Source organism: Neophocaena asiaeorientalis, unplaced genomic scaffold (genome assembly GCF_003031525.2).
Source record: "Neophocaena asiaeorientalis asiaeorientalis breed wild unplaced genomic scaffold, Neophocaena_asiaeorientalis_V1.1 scaffold70, whole genome shotgun sequence".
Lineage (NCBI taxonomy): Eukaryota > Metazoa > Chordata > Mammalia > Artiodactyla > Phocoenidae > Neophocaena > Neophocaena asiaeorientalis.
Window position 1 is genome coordinate 14175075 of NW_020175410.1, and position 23987 is coordinate 14199061.

Sequence of the window (23987 nt, forward strand, 5' to 3'; positions counted from 1 at the left end):
AGAAGAACTTATATCAATCCTGCTCAAATTCTTCCAAAAGATCAAAGGGGAGGGAAAACTCCCAAAGTCATTGTATGAAGCCACTATCACCTTGATACCCAAACCAGACAAAGATACCACAAAAAAAGAAAATTACCATACAATATTTTTGATGAATATAGATGTGAAAATCCTCCACAAAATATTAGCAAACCAAATCCACCAACACATTAAAAAGGATCATACGGGCTTCCCTGGTGGCGCAGTGGTTGAGAGTCGGCCTGCTGATGCAGGGGACACGGGTTCATGCCCCGGTCCGGGAAGATCCCACATGCTGTGGAGCGGCTGGGCCCGTGAGCAATGGTCGCTGAACCTGTGCGTCCGGAGCATGTGCTCCGCAACAGGAGAGGTCACAACAGTGAGAGGCCCGCGTACCGCAAAACAAACAAACAAACAAAAGGACCATACACCATGATTAAGCTGGATTCATCTGAGGGTCACAAGGATGGTTCAACATATGCAAATCAATCAATGTGATACACGACATCAACAGAAGACAAAAACCATGTGATCATCTCAATAGCTGCAGAAAAAGCATTTGATAAAATTCAACATCCATTCTTTTTTAAGAATTAAAAAAATTTTTATTTTATATTGGAGTATAGTTGATTAACAATGTTGTGTTAGTTTCAGGTGTACAGCAAAGTGATTCAGTTATACATACACATGTATCTATTCTTTTTCAAGCTCTTTTCCCATTTAGGTTATTACAGACTACTAAGCAGAATTTGCTGTGCTATACAGTAGGTCCTTGTTGGTTATCTTATTTTATTATCATTCCACGTTTGTGTTCATGTTATTGAATACAATTAAACATAATGTTTACATCTATAAAATTATCCTGTGTATACACATAAAGAAACATTAAAAAATTCTAATAGGGTTATATATTTTAAATACAGCAGTGTGTACATGTTAATCTCAAACTCCCAATCTATCCCTCCCCCCACCCTTCCCCCTGGTAACCATAAATTCATTCTCTAAGTCTGTGAGTCTGTTTCTATTTTGTAAATAAGTTCATTTGTATCATTTTTTTAGATTCCACATATAAACAATATCATATGATATTTGTCTTTCTCTGTCTGACTTACTTCACTCTGTATGAAAGACTCTAGGTCCATCCATCATTCTTCTTAATGGCTGAGTAATATTCCATTGTATATATATGTAACCACATCTTCTTTACCCATTCAGCTGTCAATGGATATTTAGACTGTTTCCATGTCTTAGCTATTGTAAACAGCACTGCAATGAACACTGGGGTGCATGTATCCTTTTGAACCATGGTTTTCTCCAGATATATGCTCAGGAGTGGGATTACTGGATCATATGTTAGCTCTATTTTTAGTTTTTTAAGGAACCTCCATACTGTTCTTCATAGTGGCTATACCAATTTATATTCCCACCAGTATAGGAGGGTTCCCTTTTCTCCACACTCTCTCCAGCATTTACTGTTTGTAGACTTTGTAATGATGGCCATTCTGACTGGTGTGAGGTAGTATCTCATTGTAGTTTTGATTTGCATTTCTCTAATAGTTAGCGATGTTGAGCATCTTTTCACGTGCCTCTTGGCCATCTGTATATCTTCTTTGGTGAAATGCCTATATAGGTCTCCCGCCCATTTTTTGATTGGGTTGTTTGTTTTTCTGATATTAAGCCATATGAGCTGTTTGTAAGTTTTGGAGATTAATCCATTGTCGGTCACATCACTTGCAAATATTTTCTCCTATTCCATGCGTTGTCTTTTCGTTTTGTTGACGGTTTCCTTTGCTGTGCAAAAGCTTTTGGGTTTAATTAGGTGTTTTTTTTCTTTTTATTTCCATTACTCTAGGAGACGGATCAAAAAAGATATTGCTGCAATGTATGTCAAAGAGCGTTCTGCCTATGTTTTCCTCTAAGAATTTTATAGTATCCGGTCTTATGTTTAGGTCTTTAATCCATTTTGAGTTTATTTTTGTGAAATATCCATTCATGATAAAAACTCTTACTAAAGTTGGTATAGAGGGAACATATCTCAACATAATAAAAGTTATTTATCACAAACTCACAGCCAACATAATACTCATGATTACCATATGATCCAGCAATTCCACTCCTGGGCATGTATCTGGAGAAAACTCTAATTGGAAAAGATACGTGCACCCCAATGTTCACAGCAGTACTATTTACAATAGCTAAGACACAGAAACAACCTAAGTGTCCATCGACAGATGAATAGATAAAGAAGATGTGAGATATATATATATATATATATATATATATAAATAATGGAATATTGCTCAGCCATAAAAAAAAGAAATAATGCCATTTGCAGCAACATGCATGGACTTAGAGATTATCATAGTAAGTGAAATAAGTCAAACAGAGAAAGACAAACATCATATGATATAAAAAAAATGACACAAATGAACCTATTTACAAAACAGAAACAAACTCACTGAAGACGTAGAAAACAAACTTATGGTTACCAAAGAGGAAAGGCAGGGAGTGATAAATTAGAACTTTGGGATTAGCAGATACAATCTACTATATATAAAATAGATAAACAACAAGATCCTACTGTATAGCACATGGAACTATATTCTATACCTTGTAATAAACCCTTGTATAATGGAAAAGAATCTAAATAAGTACATATACATATATATGGATGCATATATATACATAAGTATATGTATATATACTTATAACTGAATCACTTTGCTGTACACCAGAAACTAACACAACATTGTAAATCAACTATATTTCAATTTAAAAACATTAAAAATTTTTAAAAAAGCTGATTCATGGGCCCCACCCAGACCTGCTGAATCAGAATCTACATTTTAAAAAAGATCCCACATGTGATCTGTATACACATGGAAGTCTGAGAAGTATTCCTCCAAAATGGAGAAAGATAATAAAGTACCTGTCCAATGAGCTCCCAAAAATTAACAGAAACAAAAAACAAAAAAAACCCAAACAAACAAACAAAAAAAGCAAAAACCGAAAAAAAACCAAACAGGAAGCATCACTGTCTCCTTTCTCATCTATACTTACGGGAATTTTATTCAGCACTCAAGATCAAGTTCCAAGTCAACCTCCTCTCTGATGTAGTTATGATGCCAGGAACAGAAATAAGCTTACTCCTATTCTGAAATCCTGTAGCAGTGGTTCCTAACTTATGTGGCCCTCTTTTAAATCTAACACTTTCATGGGACTTCCCAGGTGGTCCAGTGGTTAAGAATCCACCTGCCAATGCAGGGGACACGGGTTCAAGCCCTGGTCCAGGAAGATCCCAAATGCCGTGGACCAACTAAGCCCGTGTGCCACAACTACTGAGCCTGCACTCTAGAGCCCATGTGCCACAACTCCTGAAGCCCGCGTGCCTAGAGCATGTGCTATGCAACAAAAGAAGCCACCGCAATGAGAAGCCCGCACACCGCAATGAAGAGTAGCTCCTGTTCTTTGCAACTAGAGAAAGCCCACTTGCAGCAAAGAAGACCAATGCAGCCAAAAATAAATAAATTTTTAAAAAATTACAAATACACAAAGAAAAAGGAAAGTATAGCCCATACACAAGAAGAACAGTAGTCAGGAGAAACTGTCCCTGAGGAAACACAGATATTGGACTTAATAGACAAAGATTTTAAATTAGCTATTTTTTAAAAAGTCAAATAAATGAAGGAAATAATGTCTAAAAAACTAAAGAAAATTATAAGAACAATGCCTCGCCAAATAGGGAATATAAAAAAAGAAAGAATTTATAAAAGAACCAAAGAGAAATTCTGGAGTTAAAAGTAAAGTAACAAATGTAAAATTCACTAGAGGGGCTTAACAGGAGATCTGAGGAGGAAGAAGAATCAGAGCAAACTTCAATATAGTTCAACTGAAATTATCCAGTCTGAGAAAAAGAAAAAAGAATTTTAAAAAAATGAACAGATCATCAAAGACCTGTGCAACAAACATACTAATTTAACATATGAATAAGGGAGACTCAGAAGGAGAGGAAAGGGTCAGAAAGAATATTCAAGGATATGATGGCTGAAAACTTCCCAAAGTTGATGAAAAACATTAATCTATGTATCCAAAATGTTCAAAAAACTCTAAGAAGGAAAAACTCAGATCCACTTTTATGATGAATAGCAAATCTCTATGACATTTCTGACTCTTGACTAAAGCTCAAATCCCTATATATCTAAATCCTATTTCCACCTAAATATGCCAGGGCACAATCCAAATGATAATTTTTTGCCTTGTACAACACTCTTCCTCCTAAGCATCCCATTGTTCTCTACTCCTGGTCTTGGTAGCTCCACCATCCCACCCACCACCCAATCCACTCTTAACTTCTCCCTCATCTCCTTATTCTTGAAATTTCCATCATTAACGGGAGGAAGAAAATTAGCCATTATTGCAGAAAACTTTCTATGGGCCAGGTACAGCCTCCCTCTGTTCACCATTACCACTATCCTATCCTGATCACTTTGAGATCCATTTAAAACTAAACTACTTAAGGTTTCCAAATCACATCACACTGTTTCATGTCTTTGAGAATGCTGATTCTTTAGCATGGAGGTTGTCTGCCCTACTTCTTTGCCTCTAGCTAACTCTAACTTACACCTCAAGACTTGGTTCTCTTCCTGGAAACTTTCCCAAATAACACACACAAGACTGATTTGGGCATTCCCCCAAATCATGGTACTTTAGGGCACCATGTGCATTGTTGCTAGCATGGCTCTAATCAAGGTACACAGCCTATCTTACACCCACCTTCCCCACTAGAGTGACTTTCAAGGATAGAGACTGTCATATTTATCTTTGTATCCTTGGTGCTCAATCTTTGGTGTAATACAGCTGCTCAGTAAGTGTTTGTTAAATCAAGCTCACAAAAATCGCATAGGGTGCTAGTGAGTATTGTCATTACAACAACTTTACACTTAGAATGCTAGTATTTAAAATTCTGGATGAATACTTACTTCAACAGAGAAGACCTGGTCATGTTTAACTATTTCTCCACTGTGTAGAGTTCTCATTATTGTGGATTCAGGAGTCACAGCTGATCCTAATTTCTGAGAACTATTTGTGCACATCTCATCACTCTGTGATTGCTCAATATTCACAGCATGGTATGCTGACATGTCATGTTTACTACTTGAAGTTTTCTTCTTTTTTTTCTGCTTCTTAGGATTCTGCCCATCAGACTGAGCTTTCCTTTGTCGAAACTGGGCAAGCTACAGAAAAAAAAAATAATCGTTATTGTCAAAGATAATTTTTCTTTATCAGCACTAAGAAAAAAGTAGATTTGGAGTCACTTTCTTTAAAAGATCAACCCATCACTAAAATGATGACAAAATAATGGACCATGGTTTCTGTGTTTAACACAAAAATGACTACTAAATTGCAAAGAAACTAGGTATTTCTGAATGAATGCTGTTCAAATGTTGAGAAGAACCAAAAATATCATGTCTAAAGAAAATATCATGTCTATTCTACCCCAGAGTTGGGTAGAATAAAAAACAGGCATTCTCATTCACTGTTCAGTGAGAGTATAATCTCTGGATATGAGATTATATGAAAACATAGGAGCTCTAAATGCATTTGCTTTGTGGAATTTCTATAACTTCCACTTACGTATATTAGTAAATGTAGTTATTTCATGCAAAAAGCTTTAGCTATACAAATGATCATTGCAGATTTGTTTATAATGGGAAAAATTATAAATATTTTCAGTATCAAACAGTAGAGCCTCCTAGCCCTTAATCATTTGCATACCATCATCAGGATTTTTGCCATATCCTAGTGTCACCTAAACTTACCAGTTACTTAATATGTTTTAACTAGTGTACTTTTCTTATTTAAATTTATTTTAAAGGATACTGTCCGGCTTCCCTGGTGGCGCAGTGGTTGAGAGTCCGCTGGCCGATGCAGGGGACGCGGGCTCGTGCCCCGGTCTGGGAAGATCCCACATGCCGTGGAGCGGCTGGGCCCGTGAGCCATGGCTGCTGAGCCTGCGCGTCCGGAGCCTGTGCTCCACAACGGGAGAGGCCACAACAGTGAGAGGCCCGCATACAGCAAAAAAAAAAAAAAAAAAAGGATACTTTCTATCCTTGACATAAATTAAAAGTATCACTTGTCATATTTTTAAAAATAAAAACAAAAATGAATACAATGAAAAATAAAACTGTATTATTAAAATTTTAGCTAGATATATTGCTGATGGTCCTAAGAGAAACAGGCAAGTGTTAGAGGGGTGCTAAGGATCTGTAAGTATCAGACTTTTGGCTTATAAGGAACCTAGTTAAAGAAACCTGGAAAAGTAGTAACTTTTTTTTTTTTACAATACTATCCACTGTTATTTAATATTGGATCAGGATATCACCTAAAATATCTCATCACTACCTGTATCAAAAGTTATGGATAACATATTTTGGGCAACACTAGATTAATTCAATTAAAATAATACTAATGCAAACCATTATTAATATTAAAAATATTAAAAATATTAATGTAAACCATTATTAATAGTAAATGTTTATACACAACATTAGGTATAATATTGCAATATAACCTTTTTTTTTTTTTTTGCGGTACGCGGGCCTCTCACTGTTGTGGCCTCTCCCGCTGCGGAGCACAGGCTCCGGACGCGCAGGCTCAGCAGCCATGGCTCACGGGCTCAGCCGCTCTGCGGCATGTGAGATCTTCCCGGACCGGGGCACGAACCCGTGTCCCCTGCATCGGCAGGTGGACTCTCAACCACTGCACCACCAGGGAAGCCCCCTGCAATATAACCTTTTTTAGTAAAAGGAAAATTAAGTGCATCTCTTTTAACAAAGATAAGGCAGGCCTCAGGCTCATAGCCTTCAACAATTATACCTATTTTAAATTTTAATAACATTATACATAGAGGCATGGATTAAATTCTGGAAGAATATAACCATAACAACTTTGGTCTGTCTCTGGATTTGGGGTTACAGTTATTTTTCCTTATGCTCACTTGAAATTTCCTTTTTGGTGCATAAATTTTCCAAATTTTATATGAAGCAACTATTAACTACCAATTCCTAAATTTAATTTGAACTCAGTCATTCTGAGAGAAACAAAAGCATAAGAACAGGTGTAAGCCCTTTGTGCCTTAAAAAGAGGAAACAGAGGAAATATACAAACATATTAATATATAAATTAGACCAATTACAAAGATGGCCAGTAAATGTCTTATGATATAAAGGATTAAAGCAATCTTGATGATGTTGATATCATTAACTATCAAAATATGTGACAAATACTAGAATCTATAGAATAACATACAGCATATGTTATACTTTTGTCTGCTGTAAATGAAGAAAAGTTTATAGATATGTATTGCTTACTTAACAAATGTGTCTAATTAATAAGTCAGAAATATCTAATCACTGACCTTGCAATATAAAAATATATCACATTTAAATTTCTTCCCCAGTTCATCAGCAACTAGTCAGTTATTCTACTATCTGCTTAAGGAACAGATGCAAGACCAGTTGCCTCTATTTGTACATTATTAAGCTGCTGGAATGCATTTAAACTACTTTGGAGAGCAAATTCATTCTTAAAAATAAACCAACTGAAACACTATTATATATTATCTGTAAATAGAATCAAAAGTCTAGGGACATCATTTTAAAACGATCCCTCAGAAAGAATGCAAAAGCAAAAAAATGCTAATGACATTCTTAAGATTTAAAAATATATTCAGACAGCAGAGGATATCAGGGCAATGATGAAGATTTTGTTTAAAATTCCAACTCTGTTAGGATATATAAGTTATATTTAATATTTATTTATATGTACAAATACATAACAAAAGAGAAAACTAAAATCCTGTACTATAAAAAGACTGATTAAAAAAAAACAAACAAAAAACCCGCTGCCTGAGACAACAGTATCCATTATTAAATGAACCCAATGAAAAGGTTAATAATAGATATGGAATAAAAAGTAGAATAGGGGGGCTTCCCTGGTGGCGCAGTGGTTGAGAGTCCGCCTGCCAATGCAGGTTACACGGGTTCGTGCCCCGGTTTGGGAGGATCCTACATGCCGCGGAGCAGCTGGGCCCGTGAGCCGTGGCCGCTGAGCCTGCGTGTCTGGAGCTTGTGCTCCGCAATGGGAGAGGCCCCAACAGTGAGAGGCCCGCATACCACACAAAAAAAAAAGGAGAATAGGGGCTTCCTTGGTGGCGCAGTGGTTAAGAAATCACCTGACAATGCAGGGGACAAGGGTTCGAGCCCCGGTCCAGGAAGATCCCACATGCCGCAAAGCAACTAAGCCCATGAGCCACAACTACTAAGCCTGCGCTCTAGAGCCCACGAGCCACAACTATGAAGCCTGTGTGCCACAACTACTGAAGCCCGCAGGCCTAGAGCCTGTGCTGTGCAACAAGAGAAGGCACTGCAATGAGAAGCCCACACCACAGTGAAGAGTAGCCCCTGCTCGCTGCAACTAGAGAAAGCCCGCGCGCAGCAAAGACCCAACGCAACTATTACAGTATGTAGAACTAATCACTTCTAAGGACATAAAATTACCAAGACATTGTTTCAGGCCTATGTTATTGATTACATGAAGTCATATTATTTTTTTCAGAAAATTAACCAGAAGGTAAACTCCATGAATGTAAGAACTTTTGTTCACTGCTATATATTCAAAATCTAGAACAGTACTCAATAAATACATGATGAGTGAAAAAAAAGATAACATACCTTTTATAGAAAAGTTAACATTAAGCAATAATTTTAAGCACTGTTCCACAGAACCTAAGAACTAAGATGATAAACTGGCATATTTAATTCCACTATCTAAAAAAGTTCCATGGTCTCAGAATTCAAAGTGGCAATTAAATGAATTAAAACATAAAATATTCCCTCTCACCATAATCTCTCTACCCTACTAGGCAAAACAAATAAACAGAAAAACTAAACAAATGACAAAATTAGATTCTCAGAAAAACAAAAATTATAGCTTTTTAGGAAGAATTCTGTTTTGTAAAAACATGAGAAAAGGAACAAGAGCACATCATAAATCACATCATAAATAGCTATCTATTTTTATTTTAAATCTGAAAAATGGCAAGTTGGCAGATAAGCAAAAACCAGAAACTCTATTCAATTAGCTAATCATTTGATACTGCAATGGTACACTTTAAATTACTGGAAAAACATTTATTCTAAAACATGCTGGAAATTCAGACTACAGACATCTGTGTTTGTCATTTGGAAGCCAATTATAAAAATGTTAACATATGCAGGCACGGAAATAGCTGCAAGATTTACTGGAAAGATATCATGTCCATATACACTTGTCTTTCAAAACTAATTCAGATCTCAAGCAAATGTCTTACCCGGACCAGAACATGAATAATTAAATAAAAATGACTAATAATTTATTTCATAAACTCAATATTTATTTATAAATGATCATTCTCAATAAAACAAGGAATTTTTTTAATGCTGTAAAAAAAATGCCAAGTTTTTATAATGTCACTTCAATAAAAGTACTAACTGGAATCTGTTTTGTTTCTTGAGAGTTCATCAGGTGTTTATGTGCCAGGCACAAAGCTAGACATGAGTCGAAATACACTGTCTTAACAGTAGGATCTTTTAGTCTAGGCCAGCCGATTATTTTATTCAGTTGTGAGAAACAAGGTAAAAGTTAGTGTACAATTTTGTAAACTCAACAGTCCTATGTATCTTTAAGGAGGTAGTATGGGAACTTCTCTTGTCCTGATTTTCTCAAAAAAGGCTTTCTGTAAGAGGTGTGGTTGCAGAGTTTTACAGCTGTGAAGGAAATAACTTGGCATATGACAGACAGTAGTGAGTAGTTCATTTATTTAAAAAATATTTATGGAATAAATTATCATGTGTTTGCCCTGTGCAGGGTAGGTAGTAATGAAACAGATACAAACCCTACTCCTCTGAATTGTAATCCAGGTAGGAAGAAAAAAATTAAACAAATATGGACAAATACAGAAATATATCATTTCAAGAAACAAAAAGTGCTTTGAAGAAAAAGTATAGGTACTAAAGAAAAGTCTAAAACAGAAAGACTTAATTTGAATGGGAATGTAAGGGAGAAGTCATGAAATATTGAGAAAAGAATGTAGAAGCTGAGATTTGAAGACAAATATGAGTTACTTGCCCAAAAGTAGCAAAATAGAACAGGAACATCTGACTCCAAATCCAGTATTCTTTCCATTATACCAATTTGCATTCCATGCATTCTGAGCTCTTTTCCTTCATTTGTCATTAAACTTAAAACCACTAACATTAAATCTAGAACATGAAGTTTAAAGGCATGAACAAATGAAATCACCAAAACAAATACTTTTTTGACAACACTAGGGAAAAAACACACACACACCAAGAAATTATAAAACATTTTTAAAATGTTATCTACTTTCTCTAGTCTTCAAAAGCAGCTGTAAGTAGCTATGTTTTTACTGTAGAAAATTTAAGAAATCCTAATTAATCCTAATTAATTCTAATTATGTAACTATTTGTACCTGTCCCTGCAGCCTTTACCTTTGTGATATTCCCTAATGAATGTTGAACAAGAATGCTGTACAAGCTATTAAACAACAAAACTTCAGGGACCTAACTATGAAAACACAGAAGAATAACACAGTTGACCCAAACACAATTTGTATGTAGAGCTGAAGTAGGGCAACTGAAAACAAAGAAGACAAAAGCAACACTTTAAAGATGCTCTGAAGAATATTTTCCAACGATATGACAAAATACAAACTGTTGGAAAATAACAGTGCCAAATAGACCCAATGAAATCAGATATGGAAAAGACCACAGGACTTTACCTTATGGAGACAGCAGTCTTATTTATATCCTACAACCTCATTCAATGCAGAATTTTTCTTAAAGTTTTGGAACACTTTCACGTCTAAGAAGAAAACGGATTCTGGAACTGAAAAAGTTACCTTAATTTTGCAAATTTTAACACATTTCATTGTCTGGCACACAGTAAGCCCAAATATTTTTTGAGTGAAAATAATGTTTCAAAAAGAATATGGATTACATATATTAGAGTACTGGACTGTTGTGTTTACAGAGACTCTAATAAACTAGCTATGTGACACTGGACAAGCCACTTAACCTCAAGAGAACTCAGTTTTTTCAACTGTACAATGAAGAGGAGGATTAGAAGGATCTCTTAAAACTTCTTTCAGTTTTACCATATGATCCAGCAAGTCCACTCCTAGGTGATATATCTGAAGAAAACAAAAACACTAATTCAAAAAGATACATGCACCCCAATGTTCACTGTAGCATTATTTACAATAGCCAACATATGGAAGCAACCTAAGCGTCCATCAACAGATGAATAAATAAAGAAAATGTGGTATACATACAATGGAATATTACTCAGCCATAAAAAGAACGAACTTCTGCCATTTGTATCAACAAGGATGGACCAGAAGGTTTTATGCTTACTGAAATAAGTCAGACAGAGAAAGACAAATACTGTATGTTTTCACTTATATGTGGAATCTAAAAAACAGAACAAACAAATGAATATAACAAAACAGAAACAGACTCAGATAGAGAGAACACACTAGTGGTTACCAGTGGGACAAGAGGCAAGATACAGTGGTAGGGGATTAAGAGGTACAAACTACTATGTATAAAATATTATAAGTAAGGTACAAGAATATACTGTACAGCACAGGGAATATAGCCTATATTTTATAATAACTTTAAATGGAGTATAACCTATAAAAATATTAAATCTCTATGTTGTACACTTGAAAATAATATAATATTGTAGATCAACTATATGTCAATCAATAAATAAAATTTCTTCCAGCTTTTAATGCTTAAATTGGAAAAGTTTTTTTCAACTGTTTCTTTCCCTTTTTCTTCCCCATACTCTCAATTATGTAGAAGAAAAACTAGAATTCTACATTATAAAAGTTTCTTTTTAACTGTTGCTTGAAAAAACAGTTCAATAAACAGTATCTATTATGAAATGATACCAAATGAAAAAAGATACAGAATAAAAAGTGGAATGATTACAGTATAGTGTTTAGAACAAATCAGTTCTAAGTATATAAAATTATCAAAATACTGTTTTAGGCTCATGTTACTATAAGAAGTATATGAAGTCAAATTATTATTGCAGAACAAATAACTAGAAGATATGCTCCAGGAGGGCAGGGATTTTTAATCAAAATCAAAGCCTATTTAATACTCTTAAGTCTCGAATAGTGCCTGCATATAGGTTCTCAAGAAAAATTTGCTGAGTGAAAAAAAAGATAATTTTTTTTTTTTTACAGAAAAGAGGAACCATAAGCAATAATTTTAGGCTTATTCCTCAGAACTTCAGAATACCTGTATAGTTTCTAAAAAAAAACCTAAAATGATAAATCAGGTCCATGGTTACATTACTATATAACCATACTATGTAATATTATGTACCTGTCAAAGATAATGTTTTCAAAAAAATTTTAATGTGGGAAAATGCTCTCAACATAAAGCTGGGGGAGAAAAGAGACCAAAACTGCATGCAGAGTATGATTCAAGCTAAGTTTAAAAATATACATAGAAACAAAGAATGTACAAACTGTTAATAGTGATTACTTGTAGGTTATGAGACTATGGGTAATTGTTTTCTCTTCTGAAAGATTTTCACTGCCTCCCTCCCTCCCCCAAAGATCTGTAAAGAATATTCACTAATAAAACTATGGGCCCATATGTTAATATCACTATTTTTAAAAGGATATAATACAACTACACATCTACCAAAATTCTCATCCCAAAAGACAGAAATAAGGCAGAAGTCCCAGGAATTATGCTGTCTTGGAGCCAGGCCTCTTTCATCAGCCTCTCCAGACACCCTCTCCAGACATCCCATAAGCATAACTGCTAACAGCAACAGATTATTACACCTCACTGTTCAGATGCCACCAACTTCTGTTTCATTTCACTGTCACCTCATTTACTGCTAACACTGAACGGTGAGAACAATGGCACTTTGCCCCAACCTTATCTAGTTTCTGCATAGTATAAAGCTTAATCTCATCAAAAATAAACAAATAAATAGCAGTTCATGTAAAGGAGAATCCTAAAACAAGGTATATCTGTAACAGATGCTATCACCCTCAGCAGCAAAAAATACATGCCAGCTTATCATCTGAGGTTTGTTCACTTATAAGCCACAGATAATAGAATATTATTCTCTCTTATACGCATATTTTTTTTTGCAGGAAATATCGACTTAAAAAATAAAAGAACTGCTATATCTGGTCACTTCAATGGCCCATCCTGTCAGATATCCAGAGCCCATCAACAGCTCCAATGATCTGTCAGAGATCATTTGTGATGAAACTGGGTGTATAATGACATAAATATCAGTTGGCTTTGGTTTTGCTTCCTCTTCCTATCTCATTCCACAACACAACACACTCATTACTCCCCGAGGACTGAGAGACCATGGGATTATGATCTCTGCACACCTCTAGGCCTTGAGCATATGCATCGGAGAATGGGCAAAAGTTAACACAGCACCAGGGTTTGTAACAGAAAAACTGGAAACAACCCAAATGCTCATTGATATGAGAATGCTAAATGAGGTAAATTCCTATAATGGAATTGTATGCAGGTGTGAACATCTTTACATAATACTGAACAAAAAGAAAACCATTAAATACTGCTTATGATACCATTAAGTTCAAAAACAGCAAAACTAATATATTATGTAAACATATGTGGTACAGAAAAGCAAGGCACTGATAAAGAAAATTCAGAATTGTAGTTACTTTAGGTAGAGAGGAGGTGGGATTAGATTGGGAAAGGTTTCAAATGTATTTGAATGTGTATATTTCTTAAACTGGGTGACAGGCATAGAGGTCAATTTTTAAAAATCATTTTTCTTATCTATATATTTTATATGTATTCTTTTGCAGGTGAAACATATTTAAGTATTTTTAAAGTATGTACTTAGAACTTCCTGCTGAGGAAACTGGCCAGTGCTCATAGCTCCTACCATACAGGACACGCCAGCTGCTCCTCCCAGTCTAGTCTGATGAGAAAAGAGGCAGTTGATTAGATTCTTCTCTTGGAATTAGGGAACAAAGAGTTAGAAAAGATATCCAGAAAGTAACAGAGGGGAGATGAATCTTATTGAAGGATTTGAAAATCAGTGCATGATGCAATAATCATATAAATATCCCTAAACTCACCCATAAAGTACATTTATGTTATCAACCTACTAGTCATGTTGCAGACTAAAATACTTTTTGTGTATTCAGCACAGCCAGTTTTCCTTCTGACGAAATCATCCTTACTTCTTTAGTTGCACACCAAGTAAAGTAGCTGGCATATAAGAGTTCATGATGTATAATCACCTAGTTTTGCAGAATCACACAAATTAGCTATGTCAGTAGGTCCCAAACTTTACTGCACATTGAGGATCTTTAAAATATAGTGAGTCATGGGCTTCCCTGGTGGCGCAGTGGTTGAGAGTCCGCCCGCTGATGCAGGGGACACGGGTTCGTGCCCCGGTCCAGGAAGGTCCCACATGCCGCGGAGTGGCTGGGCCCGTGAGCCATGGCCACCGAGCCTGAGCATCCGGAGCCTGTGCTCCGCAACGGTAGAGGCCACAATAGTTAGAGGCCCGCGTACCGCAAAAAAAAAAAAAAAGTGAGTCCTGGATCACACCTCAGACTTTCTGATTTGGGGTTGGAGTGTGACTTAGGCTTTGAAATTGTTTAAAGCTTTCCAGAGGCTTCTAATGTGCAGCAAAATTTGGGAACCACTAAGCTAGATGCTTACTCTATGAATTGATTTTCTTGCACTATTTAAATAATTTTTCTCTCCCCCTTCTTTTTTTTTTTAAGTGTCTACAGTGGGAAACAATTCCATTGAATAGAACAAATTTGGGGATTCATCCTTAATTTTTGGTCATGTGCAAACTGATGTACAAGCGAAAGAAGCTGATCTGCAAAGAGAGGAGCATCAGATATTGTGAAAGTGAAATAAGGGATGATAGAGAGAATGGCATTGGTTCCAAATGGCTGTTCTGTTTCCCATGAGGCCCAACTATACTTCTCTTAGCTTCCTTTGAAATCTATCTTTACTATAACGCTCTTTTTCTCTCCTTCACTTAACTAATCAGTTTTTTGGGAACAAAGTGCCCTGCTAGAAGTAGGGTGCTTACATTTAGCTATTTGAATCAGTCAATATTTTATATTAAGAAAAACCCCAACAACTCATGGTTTCACTGCTTCATCTGTATAGCAATAACATATACCTGCCACCTGGTGGCAGCATACCTACCTGAATATGGGATATCTTTTTTGGAAAACAGTAACCCTTTTCAAAGGTTAAACATGTCAAATATACATTCTTTGACAGTTTTTGGCTACTTTTAGGATAAAATCCATACTGTCTCAACTAACACATATGGCTTCTCATTATCTGATCCCAGCCTATTTCCCCAATCTAGTTTTCCAGCATGAGAATAATGATGATGATGGCTAATACTTCTTGAAAAGTTTTTATAATCTGACAATCTTCTAAGAGCTTTATATGTATTAGCTGAATCCTCACAACAACCCCAAGGCAGGTACTATTATTTTTCTCATTTTCCAGATGGCAAACAGAAGTACTGAGAAGTTTAAGCAACTTGCCTAAAGTCACAAAGCTAATAAACTGCAGAGCCAGAATTTGATCCCAGACTGTCTTGTCTCATAACCACTACTATTATACTGCTTTTCACAAAAAAATCTTTGAAAAAGTAGGTAGCATTCACCACCCTTTCCTGATTCACATTCATTCTCCATCCCACAGTAATCTGAATTCTTCGCTTCCCTTTCTCACCAACTGTTGCTAAAGCTCAAGGTCACTTTTCAAGTCTCCATCATACTTGATTTCTCATTTTTGACAAGTGGCCACTCCGTACTTGAAACTCTTCCCTTAGTCTCACAGACATCATCATCTCCTAGCTTTGTAAATAGTTTGTATCCAGTATTCTTTGCAGATACTTCTCCATCTGTTTTTTAAACATGGGTGTTTCCACAGAATTCAACTCTCAGTATCCCACTTAGTCGTCATCTTGAGTGAACTCCCCACTCCCAGAGTGTCAGCCAGTATCTTTAAACCAAATATTTATCTCTAGCATGGTCTTCTAAAGGAACAGACTCATATTCAGTTTTACACTGGGCCACTCTTCTAGGATATCCTCTGACTCAATGTATCCAAAACAAAAGTCATCTTCATCTTACTAAAATATTTGTTACCCTCCAAAAATGCCCACATTTCCTATCTCAGAGACCCATTTCACTCAAATCCACTTTTCCCCCAGATTTGTCCATGTTCCCCTATCTCAGAGACCAGCACCTACATACCTTAAGTTGCTCAAGTCAGAAAACTAGAGTCTTCTCTTATCTTAGTCTGTTTGGGCTGCTATAACAAAATATCATAGACTGGGTGGCATATAAACATCAGAAATCTATTTCTCACAGTTCTGGAGGCTGTAAGTCCGAGAACAGGGAACCAGCAGATCTGGTGTCTGGTGAGAGCCCACTTTCTAGTTCACAGATGGCCATCATTTTGCTATAGCCTCACATGGTGGAAGGGGGCAAGGAATCTCTCTTTTGTAAGGGCAGTAATCCCATTTATGAGGGCTCTGCCCTCATGACTTAGTCATTTCCCAAAGGTGCCACCTCCTAATACAATCACCTTGGGTGGTACGATCGCTACGTATGATTTCTAGGGGGAAATGAACATTCAGATCATAGCATCTCTCCTACCCTTTACAACAATTATCAAGGCCTCTCAATCCTACCTCCTAAACAGTGATCAAGGATCACTGTTTAGCCAGTGTAGGGCTGAAGTTAAGAATACAATCTCTTGGGTCAGAGTGGGTTTGAATCCTTGTTCTGCCACCATGACTTTGTGCAAATTACTTAACCTCTCTAGTTTTCCCACCTATGAAATAGGGATAGAAACAGTATCCACAGCTCTTAGAATAGTTATAAGGATTAAATAAGAAAATGAATGTAAAACGCTTAGCATAATGCCTAGCATTAGAAAGTGCTCAAAAATCAGTAGCTACTATCATCACAAATCCATACTCTTCTATCTTCCACTGTCAACTTTCCCACTGTCCAAGTGAAAGACAATGAGGTAGAAACAGAAGTGGGGATAAATCAAGAAATATTTAGAAGGTAAAATCAGCAGAATGTGGTGATTGGTTGGCTCTGAAAGGTAAAGGAGAGTGACTCCCGGAAACCAAATAGAAGGTGAGATAATGTGGGCCTATTGGGTTGTGGTGTTAGAATGGGAAGAAAAAGGCTAAGTAGAAGACAAATTTTGAATAAAAAACAATTAATGGGATTGGGTTATGAGTACACAGGATACAGGAAGATAATTGCAGAATAATTCAAAGGGTTTTAGTTTACAACTGAGATGCTTTCTCAATAGGTATAAACTACTGAGCCTCAAAAATATGATGGCACATAAGATAGAAAACAAGAACATTAAAATTTTATTTATTTATTTATTTTTGGCTGCATTGGGTCTTCTTTGCTGCACGTGGGCTTTCTCTAGTTGTGTGAGCCGGAGCTACTCTTCCTTGCGGTGCCCGGGCTTCTCACTGCAGTGGCTTCTCTTGTTGCGAAGCATGGGCTCTAGGCGTGCAGGCTTCAGTAGCTGCAGCACGCTGGCTCAGTAGTTGCGGCACGTGGGCCCTGGAGCATGCGAGTTTCAGTAGTTGTAGCATGTGGGCTCAGTAGTTGTGGTGCGTGGGCTCTAGGGCACACAGGCTTCAGTAGTTATGGCACACGGGCTCAGTAGTTGTGGCTCATGGGCTCTAGAGCGCAGGCTCAGTAGTTGTGGCACACAGGCTTAGTTGCTCTGTGGCACGTGGGATCTTCCCGGACCAGGGATCGAACCCGTGTCCCCTGCATTGGCAGGCAGATTCTTAACCACTGCGCCACTGGGGAAGTCCCAAACATTAAAAATTTTAAATCCAAATCACAGAGGAAAAAAAGACTATATAGACTCTTCTGTCCTAAGACTAAAACACCAATGCCTATTAAAATTACTTATACTGCATTTCACCCTTTTTTTTTTCACCCTTTTAATTAAAAAAATATATATATATATTCGTCTCACCTAAAAAAAAAAATCCCAAATTATTATCTTCTCTTTTTCTCAAACTTTACTAAAAATTGCTATTGGTTAAAATGGAAAAGTGAGAGTTCTCTTGTTAAAGGGAATAGAAATGCTCAGACATATATTTTCATTAGAAGAGGAATTTACACAAATTAAAAATTAAATATCAATTTGGCAAATGTGGATGGTTGTACATTAAAACAGTCCCAATATTTTAAGTTATCTTTGAAAAGTTTCTATAACTTTCAGCCAAAACCTATTATTTCATATATAAACTCCCAGCAAATATTTGCTAATGCAGGTTTTACACATTTTCTAATACTTTGCCCTTTACAGCATCTACTTATTTATTTGACTTTAGAAATCAACTTATACATACACAGGCAACAGACCATAAGTGGTGTAGTAATTAACTCAGATCACTGCCTCATGCCCATCGCAAATCCCTGCATCTCTTTCCCCTGCATCCTCTTACACACTTTCATACATTAAACTTGCTTTTTCATAAATCTGAAGAATATTTTTAGTTATAATTGGTCCCTGTCCCTATCTTCCCTGGGGAAACAATAAGGCAGTATCAACTTGAAAAAGTGAGACCCTTGAGGAATAAATACAGTCTAATCAGAGTCCACAATGAATGAGCCCTAGCAAACAAGGAATTTTGTTTACTAATTTTGTGTGTTCAGTATCAAGAAAAAGAAGGAAAGAGATTCTAGACTTTATACCCTGTTAGTTTTTCATAGCTCTGTAACCAGAGAACCTATTCAATTAATACAATTTATAAATGCAAATCTTTATAGATTAGGATTTTGAATCGTTTAGTATGGTTCTTACTAGTGAAAATTGATAATTTGGGGGGCTTTGAGAAATGACCTCTTACAAGAAAAGAAGTAAATTTGGGGGCTTTAAGAAATGATTTCTTAAAAGGAAAAAAAAGTTAGACTTACAGAGAAACTTTTAGACCACATAAGAATCTCAGTGAATAGCAAACCACAATAAGAATCATAACCCTGATGGCAACTGAAAACAAACACCACACTGTTCATGAAACAAAGAGAATGAAGGAATTTTTCATGGTACAAAAGAATGTATAGATTTAAATAAATAACTTGGGCAAAACCACTTCTGGAACAATTCTGTTTTTAACAGCATTAAATCCACGTGCAAATCGACCACAGCTTTATGCAGTGTACCTAGATGAGCATTAAGTATCCTAAGTTATATTTTGGTGACCATGACCACAAAAACTCTAGAAGTAAAAGGGGAGTCAACATGACAAGAAAAGTATGTTACACCAGTAAAATATCTGTACAGATCTATTGTGTTCACATATGAAAATGGCAGGTCTTTTTGTTACTAAAGAAGATTAGGGTTTTTTTCCCACAGTGAAAATGGATTGGTAATGGTCAAGCAAAAAACCCAATAGGTGCCTCTGGAACCAGCTGCATGCACTTGTAAAACAACTGGCTATGGAATGAAATGACTCACTGGCTCACACAGAATTCAAAATTTAGCATTATGCTCTAATCAAACTACCAGGAACTTATGCAAAGGAAGGAACAGTTTAAATTTTGGCATAGCCCAGAAGGCCTAAAAAAAGATGGAAGATGATCCTATGGAGACGTGTATCTCTCTCTACCTCTCTCCATCACCTGCCTGACTGCATGTTTCTCCCTCTCTCTCCCTCTCAGTATATAAATATATATGTAAGATAAATATAATAAGTAATAATCAGTAATATTATGTAAAAGAAGTTGGTAACAACAGAATTAAAAAATGGGCAAAGGACTTGAATAGACATTTCTCCAAAGACAGACAAATGGCCAATAAGCACATGTAAAGATGTTCAACATCCTTAGTCATTAGGAAATTAAAGAGCAAAAGCAAAATGAGATACCACTTCCCACCCACTAGAATAGCTATAATTTTAAAAAAATAGAGGAGCTTCCCTGCTGGCACAGTGGTTAAGAATCTGCCTGCCAATGCAGAGGACACGGGTTGGAGCCTGGGTCCGGGAAGATCCCACATGTCACGGAGCAACTAAGCCTGTGCGCCACCACTACTGAGCCTGCACTCTAGAGCTCGCAAGCCACAACTACTGAGCCCACATGCCACAACTACTGAAGCCCATGCAACTAGAGCCTGTGCTCTGCAACAAGAAGCCACCGCAATGAGATGCCCGTGCACCGCAATGAAGAGTAGCCCCTGCTTGCTCCAACTAGAGAAAGCCCGCGCGCAGCAACGAAGACACAACACAGCCAAAAATAAAAATAAATGGAAAACAATAAGTGTTGGTCAGGATATGGAGAAATTAGAACCCTCATACACTGCTGGTGGGAATGGATACAGGCACTATGGAAAAAGTTTGGTGGTTCCTCAAAAGACATAGAATTACCATATGATCCAGAAATTCTACTCCTAGATATAGACCCAAGGGAAATGAAAACTGGTACTCAAATACTACATACGAATCTTCAAAGCAGCACTATTCACAAAAGCCATAAGGTAGAAACAACTCAAATGCCCATCAATGAATAAATAAACAAAATGTGGTATATACATACAACAAAATATTATTCAGCCATAAAAGGAAATGAAGAACTGATGCATACTATAACACTGATGAACCTTAAAAACATTATACTAAGTGAAAAAAACAAACAGACATTAAGGGTCAAACAGTATATGATTACATTTATATGAAATATGTAGAATAGGTAAACCAATAGAAACAGAAAGCAGATTGGTGGTTGCTAGAGGCTGGGGGAAGTAGGGAATGAAGAGTATCTTCTTAATGGATACAGGGCTTTACTCTGGGATGATAAAAATGTTTCAGAACTAGATAGAAGTGGTTGTACAAGGCTGAACTGTTATGCCTCTGAATTGTTTTAAGATGGTTAATTTTTATATGACTTCCACCTCAAGTAAAAATTAAAAAATCATAGATTCTTTATATCTAGCACCAGAAGAACTCAAAAAGCTCTCAACCATTACCGCATTTATTCTTCAAAACACCTGCTAAGAGTCATGGACTGTGACAGGATTATTCCCACAGACAATAAGGCACAGACTTCATGATAATTTAAATAAGTGCTTGCCAAGTAAAAGTCCATAGCTGCAGTTGTAGGCGTTCAAAACTGTTAGTTGAACAAATAAGCCAGTAAATGTCTCCAAAGACCTAGTGCCGTTCTTGTATGACAAATAGCATATAAATACACATAGAATAGATGCCATGCCCCAGATACAAAACAACCTTTATAAGTTTATAAAGAAACTTTAAAAAATTCTGAAGCTTTCCAAATTAAACTTTTTAAAGAGATGCTAACTAATGCAATAAGATGTCCAATTTCAATGGAAATGAATTGAGAAATAAATATAAATAATGTTCCTTACCATTTAATGTTTAACAATTTACCATGAGAACCTTTTTTAGCTTCCATATTAGAAGAAATTCACTTACATTTCAATAATCAGTAGCCTATAACAGATAAACATTTTACGGTCACAGTTTAGTTCTTACGACAGACTTTTTTATATATAAAAATAAGAGGTGTTTTGTTTGAAAATAATTTTTGCCCCAATCTTGTCATATTCCAGTCACTTGGATATGTCCTATCTTTTTCACTTCCTCTTTTCCATGTGCTCATTCGACTTTCAGTTTCACTGACAGGACACCACAGACCTCCTTGCCAAATCTCTCTTCATTGAATCGTTTTTTTTTTTAACATCTTTATTGGAGTATAATTGCTTTACAATGGTGTGTTAGTTTATGGATCTTAAGGATCTTTTTTACCCAACCACTTCTCTATCCCTGTTCCTGCCACTTCTTGGAATGCCTTAAAAACCTTTCTTCAATATATACTTCAAGAAACCTGTTCTGCCCATTCTTTCCTCCATATTCTCTCTTAAAGCTCATAATCTAGAAATCATGTTTTGCTTTGTTTTTTTTCCAACAAAGCCTAAAGTTCATTAATTAGTTTTTAAGTCACAGACAATGCACCACTGTTGCAATAAATGTTGAAGGCATCAAACTCCTGTATCCACTTTGAAAGCTATGTCACATATAAGAATTAAAATCTAGAAAGTTTAAAAGAAACAAGGATGGAGAGCAACTTTCTTAGTGGTGGAGCGCTGTGTCTGAAATATGCAAAGAACAATTGTACACCATAACTAACTTTGTCTATCTGAGTGGAAAAAGTAATTGAAAAGTCCTGTTATCAATAACCTAATATAAAGGTTGCACAGAGCACCGTCCTTTTTTGCATACAATTGGCACTACTTTCCAAACTGAAAATGCTCATTAAACAAATAAAAATCATATGATTAGTATTTACTGAATGCAATAGGCAAAAATTTTTAATAATTATTCAACAAATAATGCCAATTATATAAAATGCTGAATAGTTGATTAAAAACTTTGGTTTTACTGAATTCTACTACATTAGTAGAATGTTAAAAAGTATACCTAAGGTGAATTTGCAGAAGTAATTTTATACTAAATACATAACTGTCCTCTAATTTTGTTAGCTAATATTACAATACTTTCTTTACATAATACTGTAAATAATTTTACTTGGGAAAAAATGAAGTCATTTAAAGTGAAGTTAGAATAGTTTGGATCAACACAAGGACAGCCTATGTAGTACCGTCCCTGTCAGCACCTTGCAGGGTGGTTAGCCCAGCTCTGAAATTTTTTTTTGCCGTACGCGGGCCTCTCACTGTTGTGGCCTCTCCTGTTGAGGAGCACAGGCTCCGGACGTGCAGGCTCAGCGGCCATGGCTCACGGGCCTAGCCGCTCTGCGCGGCATGTGGGATCTTCCCGGACCAGGGCACGAACCCGTAACCCCTGCATCAGCAGGCAGACTCTCAACCACTACGTCACCAGGGAAGCCCAGCTCTGGAAATATTTACTTAATGCAGTAATGTCTCACATCTCCACGGGTCAGGATTCTTACTACCATCAACACTGAGGAAGTAGCTGAGGACCCAAGAGCAAACGAAAAAACCAACCGGTAGCAGAAGAACTAAACTGTCATAAAGCCCATTCACCAGGCTCCATCAATGCTTGGTTATTACAAACCACTGTATCAAGCTCAGTTACTGGGTTCTCTAGTCACAGCAAATCTAAAAGAACAAGTTAGGGGAGGAGGCAGAGGAGATGGAGCAAGGAAGGAAGTTTTCCAATGAACAGCTTACCAAAAACCAAGTAAAAAATTTACAAGTTGTGGTTTGTAAAACTAGACTATCAAATACAATATTTAAGTCCAATGAACAAACAAGACATTTAGAGAACCAAGTATCTGAATAAGTTTTAGAAATGATGATTTTAAGAGATTTCTAATGCCAGCAATAAGATACTTCCAATTAAGAGAATTCTGGAATACTGTTATTAAATTACAACAGGCTAGTAAAGTAGCACCCATTAACAATTCATAGTCATTCTGCTCATTAATTCACTAAGCAAATATTTACTGAGTACTCACTATCTGATAGATATTATGCTAGACTGCATTAACATCAGTATCAAGAGCTTTCTTTGTAAAACAGTCTTAAAAATGAGGTAGCGGGCTTCCCTGGTGGCGCAGTAGTTGAGAATCCACCTGCCGATGCAGGGGACACGGGTTCGTGCCCCGGTCCGGGAAGATCCCACATGCCGCGGAACGGCTAGGCCCGTGAGCCATGGCCGCTGACCCTGCGCATCTGGAGCCTGTGCTCCGCAACAGGAGAGGCCACAACTGTGAGAGGCCTGCATACCGCAAAAAAAAAAAAAAAAAATGAGGAAGCAAAATTTAAAACATTTTACCAAATGAA

General features: G+C 36.5%; 1 protein-coding gene across 11 annotated transcripts in view; it reads right to left on the reverse strand.

Annotated features, from left to right (window-relative positions):
• Positions 1 to 23987, reverse strand: part of AKAP9 (A-kinase anchoring protein 9) — a 147669-nt gene that overhangs the window by 121249 nt on the left and 2433 nt on the right. For all 11 annotated transcript variants that reach the window (XM_024767016.1, XM_024767014.1, XM_024767013.1 and 8 more), the window contains exon 2: positions 4998 to 5252. In XM_024767016.1, coding sequence (XP_024622784.1) covers positions 4998 to 5252 — 255 coding nt within the window. The remainder of the gene's footprint in view (positions 1 to 4997; positions 5253 to 23987) is intronic.